At 40.1% G+C, this 15,316-nt stretch overlaps 1 protein-coding gene across 2 annotated transcripts in view; it reads left to right on the top strand.

Moving 5' to 3' along the window:
• Positions 1–14,971, top strand: part of EMB (embigin) — a 28,899-nt gene extending 13,928 nt beyond the window's left edge. For both annotated transcript variants that reach the window (XM_062604321.1, XM_062604322.1), the window contains exons 6-11: positions 905–993; positions 5,688–5,815; positions 6,988–7,267; positions 8,046–8,079; positions 11,849–11,919; positions 13,765–14,971. In XM_062604321.1, the coding sequence (XP_062460305.1) occupies positions 905–993; positions 5,688–5,815; positions 6,988–7,267; positions 8,046–8,079; positions 11,849–11,903 (586 nt within the window). In that variant the 3' untranslated portion in view covers positions 11,904–11,919; positions 13,765–14,971. The remainder of the gene's footprint in view (positions 1–904; positions 994–5,687; positions 5,816–6,987; positions 7,268–8,045; positions 8,080–11,848; positions 11,920–13,764) is intronic.
• Positions 14,972–15,316: the final 345 nt, after the last annotated feature.

The following is a 15,316-nucleotide window of genomic DNA, read 5'->3' on the forward strand; positions in this document are numbered from 1 at the left end:
TAGGGATGCTGGGGATGGACTTTTCATTAGGGTCTGTAGTGATAGGACAAGGGGTAACAGGTTAAAACTTAAATGAGGAAGTTTAGATTGGATATAAATTCTTTCCTGTGAGGGTGGTGAGGCACTGGAATAGGTTGCCCAGGGAGGTTGTGAATGCTCCATCCCTGGCAGTGTTCAAGACCGGGTTGGACGAGGCCTTGGATGATACAGTTTAGTTTGAGGTGTGCCCATGGCAGGGGGGTTGGAACTAGATGATCTTAAGGTCCTTTCCAGCCCTAACTGTTCTATGATTCTTAACATCAGTAGTATTTATCTGAAATTTCTATGATGGAAAATGTGGTGAGAACATATTTTACTTTTCTGCTACTCTGTACACACAAGCACAGCCATGTAAATCTTTGCATGAAGTGCCTGTGAAATGTTTACCGACAGAGATGCTGGGCTTCAGTAGGTGGCAGCTCTTTAAAAATGTTCTGTGTTTAAGCTGTGCTAGCCATTGACTGACTTCAGAAAGAATGAACCTTTTAAATAATCTGTTCTGAAGTCCTACATTGGACATGGGTTTGCGATGTGAATTATGTAGTATTTCGTGTTTGCTAAACTGTAGATCATACTGCTTAAAAATGTTTGGCCTTCTATGAGCATCAAGGTTGAAAATATTTATGTTCACAGCTGTGCTTGTGCTTCTCTATTTCCTTAAAAATGTCATGTTGTTTCTACATTGCAGTGAATCTGAATCCAGTGTTTCAGCAGTGTCTCTTCTCTGTTCCACTACTAATCTCTTTGCTTATTTAGAATGTTAGTTAGCCGTCACCAGTAGTTGTAGGACAAAAGAGAATACGATCAGAAAACCAAATTGGTGATTTGTTTTGTGTGTTGTTTTTTTTTTTCTTTTTCTTTTAAGAGTTAGTGTCTCGGATAGCAGTAAGTTGGGAAGTTACAACTGTACCCTGAAAGGTGAAAAAGAGCTCAGTGGTATTTTTCACTTACAAGGTAATTGTATTCAATTTTAACTAACTTCAGTTTTATTTTACTTTACATTTGCTTCACTTGACTGTTGAAATTGTGTGTTATTATGGCTTCTGGATAGTATGGAAATTGCAGGTTAATTTGATAAGCAGTGACTAATATAGAGAAGCTAAGTGATACTCACTATCAAAGGTGTGGCGGGAAGAAGAATTTTGAAGCCTTTTTAACAAAACTTGTTAGCAACCAAAAGAGCATATAAACCTACTTTTTTCCTAAATGAGCAATTATTTCCCTTTCCTTTTCTATCCCTAAGCAGGACTAAATGCTTATCACTTTCTGGGGGTTGGGAGGAAAGGATGGTGTCTCAGATAAATCCGTCAATAAGCAGAGCCAATGACTTAGAAGTTTGGCTTGAGATTCTATGTTACAAGAGGAGCAAATAATTGGCAGAATGGAGGCAGGTTTTTGAACAAATTCCGTTCTATTTCTGAAACACCAAATTGCTGCTTTAGTGCATCTGTCATTCTGTCCAATAACAGCACTTACATTAAAAGTTACTGTGTTTAATTGGGCAGTAGGAATGCCCTTTCTTCTGTGTTACATTCTTTTCTCCAACAATATTGTCCCAACCGTAGTAGGTGAAATCCAGTTGAATGCAAGGTGTGGGAATTGAGCAAACACAAGCTGCTGAGGGCCTTCATATCTTAATGAGAGCTATTGCCTTTTCCGTTCTCACCATCCAAATTTTGTAAAAAAGCAAGATAAACATTTGATCTGTGAAAGGTCCATGGGCTGATATATATACGAGGGAGATTCTCACTGAACACAGGCTTCTAAAACTGCTGCCTCTTCAAATACTTACCCTTACCTCAGCTGGGCTAACCAGCACGGCATTGCACTGTGCTGCAAGCTGCCTTTGTTCAGTGGGATCTCTGCTCATATAACTTGAGGAAACTCTCATGTATGTTCAGCTTTTGAAACAATACCTGTTTTCAAGCCTTCAGCCATGGGAGACTAGCTTGTAATATTGAAGAAAGTCAAAATTGTAGTTTATTCAGGTTTTTTAATCTCTAAAAATGATTTTGTTTTTCTTGTCAGTATATGCTTAAAGTTTAGTTGAATGTCTACCCAATTCTGTTTAGATTAAAAAAGTGAAAGGAGGCCTTATTCGTTTGAAAGTAACTGTTTCAGTAAGGGCAGGAATGAGTCAATAGGGAAGTCATCTTTTCCAGAACAGTGCATAGGACTGCTAAATTTATTACAAGAAGATGGGACAATTGTTTCATAATGGTTGAATGCTGCCACTTCTGGTGCCATAAAAAGTACTGGTTTGACATTTTTTAAGATTAATGTATGAGTGAAGGAAATGAGAAGGAGAAGTCCTTGAATCTTCCAGTCAGTAATGCAGAGAGAACAAATCTCAAACTGAAAGATGAGTAATATGTTGATAGACTTGGTGGCTAAAGTCATCACTGTTGTAACTAACTGCAATGATTTTCCACAAGGCAGTTAGGCATTATGGATGTCTTGCCTCTCCTCCCTTTCCTCCCCATTCTGGCATGGCATGACCCTGCAAATTTTGAGGCGTTAAGCTTTTACCCATGTCTGAAGAGAACAATGAGATACTTATAGGAAGATCAAATTATTAAATATGGAGACCATTCATGGGTATTTTGAAGTATTGTAGTAGCTGTATTAAAGGGTAGAATAGATTAATTTGTTTGCCCTTTGTTCAGGGATCCTTGAGCACCTGTCCAGGTATATGCACTTTGAAACAACTCTTGTCTTTATTAACTAGTGTGGAACTCTTGACTGGTGCAAATGCTGGTGTGATCACCTGTCTGCTCATCTCACCATTTTTCTGTGCAGCACCAGTGCTGGGTAAAAATTCTTGCAAAAGTATCTGGAACAAAGCACAATATTTCCTTGCACGTTCAGGATTAACCACTCTGTTAAGAGCTCATGATGGATATTTGTGTCCTTGTTCATGGTTAATGTGGTCGTATGTGTTGTTGGTATGCCAGTAGCTGTAGTTTGTTTGCCACTCATTGGAATGGCTAAATCTTTTTGACTAAAAAAACCCTACTGTGCTGGGTAGGAGGGTTTTCTGTTTGCTTTCCCCTGTTAAGTTCTTTTTTTCCTTAACTTTGTTTTTTCTCTTCTATAAATTGCCAGGGAGGTGTAAACAATTGCTGAGAGTTACCTGACAGGAGTGAGGGTACTCCGTCACAGCTCTTTAGAAGGAAGGATAGTGTTTAATGATTAAAACAAATATGTATGGGGCTTCCGCCAAAGATGGCAGCTGCGGCGCGGCCGGGGCCCGCCGTGGAGGAGCTGGTGCTGCTGGAGAAGCTGCTGGGCCTGCCGAAAGGGAGCAAGTACGGCGTCCAGGGGGAGTGGAAGGTTCCTGTTCTTCAGACAAACAATGGACCTGGTCTGACAGGAATAATGACCATAGCTGCCTACTTAGTTAAACAGGCCAAGAAAGAGCAACTGCTTGGAAGTACTGCAGAAGAGAAAGCTCTTGTCCAGCAGTGGTTGGAATATAGAGTGACTCAAGTAGATGGAAGCTCTAGTAAAGAAGATACAAGGATAATTCTGAAGGATCTTAATGTGCACCTTGAAGATAACGATTTAGATGAGGGAATCGAGTGTACTATCAGCAAGTTTGCTGATGACACTAAGCTGGGAGGAGTGGCTGACACGCCAGAAGGCTGTGCTGCCATCCAGAGAGACCTGGACAGGCTGGAGAGTTGGGCAGGGAATAACTTGATGAAATATAACAAGTGTAGAGTCCTGCATCTGGGCAGGAACAACCCCAGGTTCCAGTATAGGTTGGGAAAGGACCTGTTAGAGAGCAGTGTAGGGGAGAGGGACCTGGGGGTCCTAGTGGACGACAGGATGACCATGAGCCAACACTGTGCCCTTGTGGCCAAGAAGGCCAATGGCATCCTGGGGTGTATTAGAAGGGGGGTGGTTAGTAGGTCGAGAGGGGTCCTCCTTCCCCTCTACTCTGCCCTGGTGAGACCCCATCTGGAATATTGTGTCCAGTTCTGGGCCCCTCAGTTCAAGAAGGACAGGGACCTGCTGGAGAGAGTCCAGCACAGGGCAACAAAGATGATTAAGGGAGTGGAGCATCTCCCTTATGAGGAAAGACTGAGGGAGCTGGGTCTCTATAGTTTGGAGGAGACTGAGGGGTGACCTTATTAGTGTATATAAATATATAAAGGGGGAGTGTCACGAGGATGGAGGCAGGCTCTACTCAGTGTCAAACAATGATAGGACAAGGGGTAATGGGTACAAACTGGAACACAAGAGGTTCCACTTACACTTGGGAAGAAACTTCTTCTCAGTGAGGGTGACGGAACACTGGAACAGGCTGCCCAGGGAGGTTGTGGAGTCTCCTTCCCTGGAGACATTCAAAACCCGCCTGGACACATTCCTGTGTAACATTATCTAGGTGTCCCTGCTCCGGCAGGGGGATTGGACTAGATGATCTTTCGAGGTCCCTTCCAATCTCTAGCATAAAAAAAAAAAAAAAAAGAAGACTTCACTAGTAATGATGCTGGGCTGATGTATAGTGCAGCAAATTCTGAGGTTTTAAGCAGTGTTCTTTTTAAGAAATTGGTTTAATATCTGTTTCTGGAATGGGAATTTTGAAGCTTGGTTGCTCACAAGAAGTGGACTTTTTGTGGAAAATTAATTTGTGCTCAGCCAATCAAGAGGGGGGTGAACAAGCACAATCTTAGTTTATACCAAATTGTTCCATCATAACTGCTGAAAACAAATTCTTGCCCTGTTTAGTCTAGTGTGACCAATATAATTTAATATGTACTGGATTTGTACTTACAAGATAGAACAATGAAACTTTTATGTAAAATTTAAAATAAATGGATCTGAAGAAAGCATGCTGGTAAACATCCTAATAAAGAGGAAGAAGGGGGAAGGGAAAATACATACCCTAGCATGATATAATTGCAGCTGAGCAAATATATCTGTGGCATGCCTGAATATATTCAACAACTCTTGGCTTTTGCTGTTGGAAGGCTGTGGGTCATCTGTGGTTATAGTGGCTGGGACAAGTAGCTCTGAAGTCACAAACGGATGCCATGTTTCTTCTGGCAATGTTGTCTCCTTATCAAGATTGGACTGACATTCTTTTATATTGGCATGCACCTGAAAGCCATGCTTCAACTCAGAATATTTTTAACTGCAGAGTTCTATCAGTCTGTTTTGTCTTAATTGCAAAGAGAAGCTCCCTGCATACGCAGTCATTGCCACATACCATTATGTTGTAGCATTATGGCTGGAATAGACTTCTGTGACTTTTTGCTGGTTGAGTGAAGTTGCACAAAAATTAGTATGTTTTTCTAGTGTAGAATTGAAGCATGTAGCTCACAGCTTTAAAGGAAAGAGGAAATGGCCAAGGGTAGAAATCTCAATCTGAGTATCACTTAGTTTTCAGTTTTAATTGGCAACATTTAAGATCAGACAGCAACTGTGAGCAGGATTCTTGTAGTTTCCATATAAATTCTGTATGTGTAATGTCAGCCTGAAAAGACTTTTCATTTACATCATGTTTTGAATGATAGAATCATCTATATTTTAAGCGGAAAGGAAGTGAATGGACTACTGTAAGTAGATACCTAAATATCTTTTTGCAGTATTGTAATTAAAACTTATAGCTCTCACATAATGAACTTTTTCCTACTTTGTAGTACCGAAAATTAAAGGAAAAGAAAAACCCACAATCAGTTACCTTAGAGATACAGCTGTAATGACTTGTGAATGTCCTGGCTATACAGCCATTTCTTGGACCTGGTATATGACCAATGGAAGTAAACAGGTAAGGTTTCCATCTGTTTGCCAAGCAAAACATGGCAAAATCCAAGTACAGACACTTTGTAAAATATGGTGACTTTTTTGCTGTAGGCTCTACTAATTGAATTTATATTAAAGCTCATTGAAATCTCTGTACATGAGGGGAAAAAAATCTGTGATATTTAAGAACAGTCATTATTACAGGGATTTAGTTTTTGTTCTGGTTTTTATGATGTTCCCTTTCCAGAAAGTCCCTGCCATACTCTTACAGACCAGATAGAAGTGAAACAAATCAGGTGGGTCATTAGGTATTTCATTTTACTATATTAATAGTCATATTTTTTCAAATTTTGCTGCTTGATACCAAGAAAAATCTTACAGCATGACATTTCTAAAGACGTGAAGGGTATTGGAGGCTTGAGGTGAACAGGCACATACCCATTTTTCTCCTTCTCCATATACAAGTAATTCTGTATTTCCCAGTCTGTATGGCCTCTGGGGCACTGGAGCTAAAGGAGGTCATCCCATTGTGGAGGCTGCTGTGCTGATGGATTCTGAAGGAGCTGAAACCTCTTCTCACTTCTGCTCTTGCCTTAAAGGCTGTAAGGAAAAATCTTGCTTAGCAGTTTCCCGCCTTCACATACCCACGTTTGAAGATCCCCATTAGTCTTGGAAGTATAGCCACTTTGTTCTAGCCCTTTTCTGGGGGAAGCAGCATTTAATTTCTAAAATAAGCTAGAGAGGAGGTAAATAGGTCTGTCTCCTCCCTGCTGCTGGAGAGTAGCACTGGCTTGTAAGACTGTCAACATAATTTCCAGTGAAGCAGCATTCCCGGTTCAACTTGAAAGCACATGCTTTGTGCTGTGGTAAAACCTGGGTATTGCATCCTGACACCTGAAGCTGCTTTTGTCAGTGGAGAGTCAGAGTCAGGGCTACCTTTCATCTGATCTTAAGTAGACTAAAACAGGTCAGGCAACTTGCTCATTGAAAGTGTGTGTTTTCCTCCACTGAATATAAAGGGAACACAGGCAGACGGCTAAGATAAAACTTTCCCTTGAAGGTGCAGTAAACATAATTCACAAATGCCACTTGTTCTGAACTTGTTTTTACATCACTCTATATAGAACTGTCTATTGATAATAATTTGGTTAGACGCTTTCTCATTACATTAATAAGACTTGTATTTTTTAATTTCAGATTGTCATTAATGAGTCTTTGCTGACAGACAGGTATGTAATTAGTAAAAAGTCTGCCAGTATAACCCAGCTGAAGATACTGAAGCTCACCAAGGAGGATGGTGGTGAATATTGGTGTGAAGCTGCTTTTGAATTAGGGAAAAGTGAAGGAAGACTGGAGCTTAAAGTTCTGTCCTTCATGGCACCTCTCAAACCCTTCATCGCAATTGTGATTGAAGTTGTTATTTTAGTAGCTCTCATTGTCTGTTATGAGATATATTCAACAAAAGTAAAACGTACAGGTAAGCCTTTTCTAGCTTTCCATTGAAATTGCAGACAAAAGTAGAAAGACAGGACATGAAACACTTCATATATGAAGTTCAATGTGATTTCCCCCCCCCCCCATCTGTTTTTTCTGATAAAATACTTTCTTCTAGAACACTGCATTATTTTTAAATTTTAAAATCTCTTTCATGAGTCTTGAATTCAGGTATAAAGTGCTTTCAGTAAGCAGTGCTTTTCCGTAAATGTTTTGATACAGTCATTCCGTTTTTCTTTACAAGACAAAATAATCTAGAGGCTATACTTGTTTAGGCATGGAAGTAACTCGTGGTAGTCTTTAAGAGAGAAACTTCTGTTAAGCAATTGAGTAAGAAGTTAAAAATGCATTAAACCAGAAAGCACTAATGTTGGTGGTTGAACCTATGGCACGTATAGGTGAGCCAAACTAGGCGTACAAGATGAAACAGAAGTGATATATGTATGTAAAAAACCCTATGCATGTATGTGTCTATATTATATGTATATGTGTATATGTTTTTCAGTTTTATACATACGTGTATATATATTGTATATATAAAGTATTAAAATCAGGCTAAAACTTGATCAAAGTAAGCTTTTTGAAAAATTCACAGGTCTTCTACTGAACAGAGGAACACGATAATTTGAACTATAAATCTAGGAAAACTAATAAAATGAAAAAATGTTTTGCTTAGACATGGAGTAAATAACATAATAAGGCAGAACTTTCCTAGTGTTTGCTAAATTGAGACCTTATATAATTCTTTTTCTGTTATGCAGAAGCCGAAAAAGAGTTTGACCAAATTGAGCATCTGTAAGTAAAGAATTTGTGTGTACTATAGTTAAATATTTGCTCTTTTGCATATTGGTATGTTGTATAAAATTATACCTTGTTGTTGATACAGTTGATGAGGGTTAGTGATGAATAAGAAGGTATAGCTCATTCCTTTCCTTGAGACTTCCTTAAAAATTCCAGTGTGTAGAATGCTGTTTCCTAGGCAGCGCTTAATTTTGGTGTTCAGAATATATTTCAGTTTTTTTGAAAACACCATGTATTCTCAGTATGAACTCATTCTAAAATCATAGACTCATAGAATGGTTTGAGTTGAAAGGACTGTCGTGGTTTAAACCCAGTCAGGCAACTTGTTCGTTCACTCCCCCCCCACCTTCTTTTCCTCCCCCTACTCCCGGAGGGATGGAGAGGAGAATCAAAAGAATGCAAGTCCCACAGGTTGAGATAAGATCAGTTTAGTAACTAAGGTATAACACAAATCACTACTGCTACCACCAATGATAATAATGATACAGGAAATAACAAGGGAAGAGAATACAACACCTCATCACCAGCCAACTGATAACTCGCCCCCCCCCCCAAGCCCGACCAAGCAGCAACCGATACCTCCTCCAGCCCCTCCAGTTCCAGCCCTTCCGCGTAACTCTCAGTTACATTCTGGGCATGACGTGCTGTGGTATGGAATACCTCTTTGGCTAGCCTGGGTCAGGCGCCCTGTCTCTGCTTCCTCCCGGCTTCCCCTCCTCCCTGGCAGAGCATGAGCCTCACAAAATCCTTGGTCAGGGTAAACATCATTGTTATCAGCTCTGTTCCCAAGCCGAAAGTCAAAACACTGCACTGCACCAGCTACCAAGAAGGAGGAAAATGACTGCTACAGCTGAACCCAGGACAAAGGACCTTAAAGGTCATCTCATCCTAACTCCTCCTGCCATGGGCAGGGAACCTCTATGATTAGGAGGAAAATCACTTTCAGGTAGAAATTTTATAAAAGAGTCTTTGAAATTTTTCTCTTATCCATGTTAACATGAATTTCTCTCACTTGCATGTGGTCAAAGCCCATATTATCCTGGGTAAGCCTGTAGTTGCTGGGTTACTGGGAGCTGGTGGTGTTGCCTATTTTGGTGGGTAACACTAGCCTCTGGAGTAGTGCCTCTTGTGGTGCTGATAGCTTGAGCTCCCTGGGCCCAAGGATGGCTGCACTACTGGAGCTAAAGGGGCAGGTGCAGGTACTTCTGTTGCTGTTCTGCTACTTGAGTGTTGGTGCTCCCATGTAGGCTTCCCCATCCTGAGGATGATGCAAAGCTTGCTTGCTAAAGTAAGCTATACCTCTCTCCCTCAGCCAAGCCTTTGAAGCTCAGTCACTTTATCTGCTTTTTAACTTTCCTTTAGCTTTGAGATGCAGCCTAGCAGTTCTTTTTCGATGTGTCCAGTCTTAATGCATGTTTTACTCTCAGTCCCTTCACTTACGTTTACCTCTTTGTCCTTCTGCATGGCACCCTTCTTGAATTTCTTGCTGCAGTGACCTTTGTTTCCCTATGTTGTGTTCGTGCTTCCATTCCTATTTGCAGTGATAAATACTAAAAATATTTTTTTTTTATCTATCCCCCGTTTTAACCAGTTTTGAAATTCAGTTACATTATAAACTGGGAATATGTCTTGGAAATTTATTATGCTATTATACTGCTGTTTCGTAAGGATCATAGACTAGTTAGGGTTGGAAAGGACCTAAAGATCATCTAGTTCCAACCTCCTTGCCATGGGCAGGAACACCACACACTAAACTATGTCACTCAAGACTCCATCCAGCCTGGCCTCGAACACTACCAGGGATGGAGCATTCACAGCTTCTCTGGGTAGCCTGTTACAGTGCCTCAGCACCCTCGCAATAGAATGATAGAATCATAGAATACTTACGGTTGGAAAGGACCTTGAGATCACTAGTTCCAACCCCACTGCCATGGGCAGGGGCACCTCACCCTAAACCATGTCACCCAAGGCTCTTTCCAGGCTCACCTTGAACACCGCCATGGAGGGAGCATTCACAACTTCCCTGGGCAACGTATTACAGTGCCTCACGGCCCTTAACTTCCTTCTTATATCCAATCTAAACTTCCCTTGTTTTAAGTTTTAACCCGTTACCCCTTGTTCCCATCACTACAGTCCTTAATGAAGAGTTCTCCACAGCATCCTTATAGGTCCCCTTCAGATACTGTAAGGCTGCTATGAGGTCTCCATGCAATCTCATCTTCTCCAGGCTGAACAGCCTCAACTTTCTCAGCTTGTCTTCATAGGGGAGGTGTTCCAGTCCCCTGATCATCCTCGTGGCCCTTCTCTGGACTTGTTCCAACAGTTCCATGTTCTTAAGTTCAGGACAGCAGAACTGTACACAGTACTCCCAAGTGAGGTCTCACAAGAGCAGAGTAGAGGGGCAGGATCACCTCCTTCGACCTGGTGGTCACGCTCCTTTTGATGCAGCCCAGGATACAGTTGGCTTTCTGGGCTGTGAGCGCACACTGAAGCTGGCCTGTGTTCATTTTCTCATCAACCGACACCCCCAAGTCCTTCTCTGCAGGGCTGCTCTGCATCTCTTCTCTGCCCAACCTGTAGCTGTGCCTGGGATTGCTCCGACCCAGGTGTAGGACCTTGCACTTGTCATGGTTAAACGTCATAAGATGGCACCAGCCCACCTCACAAGCGTGTCAAGGTCCCCCTGGATGGTATTCCTTCCCTCCAGCGTATCAACCGAACCACACAGCTTGGTGTCATCGGCAAACTTGCTGAGGGAGCACTCAATCCCACTGTCCACGTCAGCGACGAAGATGTTGAACAAGACCAGTCCCAACACTGATCCCTGAGGGACACCACTCGTTACTGGTCTCCAGCTGCACATTGAGCCATTGACCACAACTCTGTGTGCAGCCATCCAGCCAGTTCTTTATGCACAACATAGTGCACTGAAATAATGTTTTTAAGCTTGATGAGGTGTGGGATGTGGTTTTGATCAGCTGATAAATCTTTACTTTGGAGTTCTATCTTAGATACACACATGTGAAGTAAATCTACTAAACCTTGTATTTTTTGCCTGATTTTAATAACTGAAAGTTTTATCAGCTACTGGCTGTTTAGAAGATAGAATTGTGTATCAGAGTGACTCCAAAGGAACTTCTCAGGTCTGTTATGTCAAATGATGACTAATATACATCTGAATTTGGTTGATGAGGCTATAATTAGAGTGTTACAATTCTAATTCTATATATATAATAATGCTACAGCTCTATAATGCTATAATGCCACAGTTCTAGGTAGGAGGCTAGTGATTCAGAGATACTTTTTTTTTTTTTTTTTTTTTAGAATATTGTTAATATAAGTCTTTATGACCATCACCCTATCAGTAGTTGTAGGTACTCCAGAAAAAGCAATTATATAGTATTTCAGCCAATATTCTGAGGAAGTTGACGTGTATATTGTTTAAGCATTCACTTTATATACAAATTCTATACACTCTATAAAATGATAGTACTGCAAACGATTTCTGGGACTACTGTCACTGTTACACCTTAGGCGCAGAACTTTGTGGGGTTTTGAGGGAAATTGACTTGTGTTTACTACTTGGCTGAAAGATGTCAAGAGTTGGGTTTTTTTGGTGCTTAATTTTTTTTAATCTTATAACTTTACATGTTTAGAAGAGGGAAAATCAACTGGATGTACTCTGTTACTGGGTTGTGGGACTGGAATGACTGTGCTCCTACTAAAAAGTTGAGTTCTGGGGTTTAACATCTCTTTCTTATAGTAAATCAGAAGACGGTGGTCTGGAAAGCAGTGAAGCTAGGCAGAGAAGAATTTGATCTGGTGCCTAAAAAGGTACGTAGAGATGAAATGGAGACAAGAATTTACTCTTTTCTTCAACAGCCTAATACAAGGATGAAGAAATCCATTGTGCCATCCCAGTGTCCCAGTGTGGTTGGTTGTTGATTATTATTTTGTTTTTGTTGGTTGGTTTGATTTTTATTTTTATTTTTTAAATGTGGGAACATAGGAATAGAACCATTGTTTAGATAGAACAATATATAGTAATTTGTGATGTATTATCAGCAAGACAATGAGTCCAGTCCCTCAGAATTCAATGCTGTCATTATCCTTGTGGTTTAGTAGTTCTGTTCACCTATGCAATTCTTAAAATAGGACCTGGATTAACTTGCTTAATAACCTGGCTCCTGATGAAATATATCTGTAGTTGGCAGGGTAAGTGCTGAGGTGCATAATTGTTGATATATCTAAGCCCCTACTTTTTAGGCTGTGTTTTGGGTTTTGAGTGAATTTATGGAGGAAGCATGCAAGTGGGGAATGTGACAGTAGCAAGGATATGAAACAAGGGATTATAGGAGCCTAGGAAAGTAGGCAGAGTGTAATAGATGGTGATGGAAGGCTTTAGTGGTAGAAGGAAGCAGAGGATATGTAGCCCTCTGGTAGCTATATAGTGAACACCCTCATCCTTGTTACTCTTTACAGCATAATTGCAGATTGCTTCTACTTATGCCAGATGGAAATGCTTGTTAGAGGATGGTGTGTCAGTTGAGCACCAATCCTACACAGTAGCTATTTCCTCTTGTTATTCCCCTTCTGCATCTGGTGCCCCAATCTCTTGTCTCAAGATGAGGTATTAATGACTTTGTATTCATGTCACAGCTTGTAGTGTTTCTCCTCATCACCAGCCATCTACTTGAAGGAAGATTGTTTCCATACCCTTTGTTTTAAAGAGCAGAAAGAGAAGTGGCCAATGAAGAGTAACAAACAGAAAATAATACTTTCACAAGAGCATATTCTCTCCTCTGTTTTCCTGCATGTTGTACTTGTGATTGCTGTGACTTAGTTTTTCAAGGTGTTATGGCTTAACCCTGGGTAGCAACTGAGCCCCACCCAGCTGGTTGCTCACGCTGCCCTGGTGGAATGGGGGAAAGACTCAGAAAGAAAAGTGAGAAAACTCATGGGTTGAGATCAAGACGGTTTAATGGGCAAAGCAAAAGCTCCACACACAAGCAAAAAAATTGGTGAATTCATTCACCACTTCCCATGGTCCGGTAGTTGTTCAGCCACCTTCAGGAAAGCCAGGCTCCATTATGCATAATGGTTACTTGAGAAGACAGATGCTTTAATTCCACATATTATCCCACTTCCCTTCCTTCTTCCCATAGCTCTGTATATTGGGCATGTTGTCCTGTGCCGTGGGATATCCCTTGGTTCATTTGGGGTTGGCTGTCCTGGCTTCCCTTCCCAACTTGTTGTGCACCCCCGGCCTGCTCGCTGGTGGGGCAGTGTGACGAGCAGAAAAGGCCTTGACTCTGTAAGCCCTGCTCAGCAATAGTGAAAATGTTCCTGCGTTATTTATGCTGTTTCCAGCACAAATTTGAAACACAGCCCACACCAGCTGCTGTGAGGAAAATTAGCTTTATCCCAGCCAAAACCAGCACAAAAGAATTTATCCAGTATTGGTTCTAAGGTCCTGTTTTTATAAAGCCCTTTTTGCACAATACTCAGTGAATCACTAAGGATTCAGATTTGCAAATTGGACTGTTTACTTTTTTATTTTTTTTTTAAATCTGAACTGTAACTTATTTTCAAGCTTATTTTCAAACAAATATGGTAAAATATTAAGCAGCAAAATAATAGAATTGATGTTATAAGGAAATATGTTTATCTTTCATTCAGAAGATTTAGGGCAGCAGAAATGGAAATCATCACAAAGCTACAGAAGTATGCAGCTGTGCATTTTAAACATCCACTATGCTTCTAAGTAAACTCCTCTACACTTTAAGAAAATAAGATGCTTTTAAAATAGCTGTGAAACTGTTTATTTTATACAGATAATAATGTATTCCAATGTACTGCATTTAGATCTCTGATGTCTGTAACATTTGTAATTTTACTACTAAAAGGCTTTTTTTTTTTTATGTGATTAGACTTCCTGTTGTTTGACTGATGTGTTTGATTTTATGTTCTAAATTGGAACTAACTTTGCATTCACTGAGTGAACAGATGATATAGAATGGGCCTGTAAGTGTTACAAGGCTGGACTTGTAAGATCAAAAAAGTAATTCCACCAAAGAAAATGCCTTTTACTAGAAGATGAAGCGAATGTGACACAGCCATTTTTTACAAGAGAAATTGTCAAAGGGAAATCTTTATCATTATTTAAATTACACATTAACAGGTTTGCAGTTTGCTCTGAGCAGTAAAATGTCTTCGTTCTGACTTTTCTTAGCTTCACTTAAATGAGGAAGATAGGTACATTCTGAATACTTAAGATGCGAATTTGCTGAAGATGTCCTGCCACATACATGTACTGCTATACTGTAATTCTGAATAGGCTAAATACTTACATACTGTGCAGATAAGATATTTTAGATTATTCCAGAGTAGATGAAAGAAGCAAAGGGGATACAGTACCATATCCGAAGAAACTGAAATAATTCTTTACGCTTGTAAAATTACTGCAGGATCTGGGGGCTGCAAACCCAGTTTTGTGATTATACAGAGCACAGAAATTTCACAAATACAGCTATGGGGTTCTTACGTCCTGTCTACTTGATACAGTTTCCTTCTTGCAGCATGCTGTATTGTTCCTTGAACTCTTCTTAAGGCACAGAGTAGGTCTTGAGCAGCTAAAATTTTCGGAGTATTACGATAAAGCAACATGAGTACCACTAGTTCTCTTACACACAAAATTGTGACACTGCTGTTATGACTTAAGATACTGCTTTAGAAGAGGTAGTTGCCATAATTCTAAATATACCATTTACTTATACAATCAGCAATTGAAAAAGGTGCAGCTAATAGAATATCAGTTGATTGCCTTAGTTGCCTTTTCTTGCTAATCTAAAAGAAAAAAAAAGAAAAACTTAAATTTTAAGAAGGGGACAAATCAAGTCTTCAGAATACTTTCTTTTCTCAATAAAAATGTAAGGAAAAAGCAGGCAGCATTTGCAAACTCCCTAGGGAAATGAAAGGAAAAGACATCTAAACAGAATTTCCTCAAACTGGTCATTTTTCTTTGAACATAGATAAAGGAATACAGAAAATAGGTTTAATTCCCTTCCTTTATTTTTCTGATTTTACTGTTCTTATGGATTTGAAAATAACAGGAAGCCTATCATTAGCTGTTGGAGATGAGGGGACAAAATCCAGTCTGATGTATGTTTTTTTGTTTTCATTGTTTATTTTGTGTCTTTAAAATGACAAGTTAAAGGCCAGGTAAAAAATG

Source organism: Pezoporus occidentalis, unplaced genomic scaffold (assembly GCF_034315485.1).
Source record: "Pezoporus occidentalis ecotype Australia unplaced genomic scaffold, CSIRO_AGI_Poc_V1 ctg85, whole genome shotgun sequence".
Lineage (NCBI taxonomy): Eukaryota > Metazoa > Chordata > Aves > Psittaciformes > Psittacidae > Pezoporus > Pezoporus occidentalis.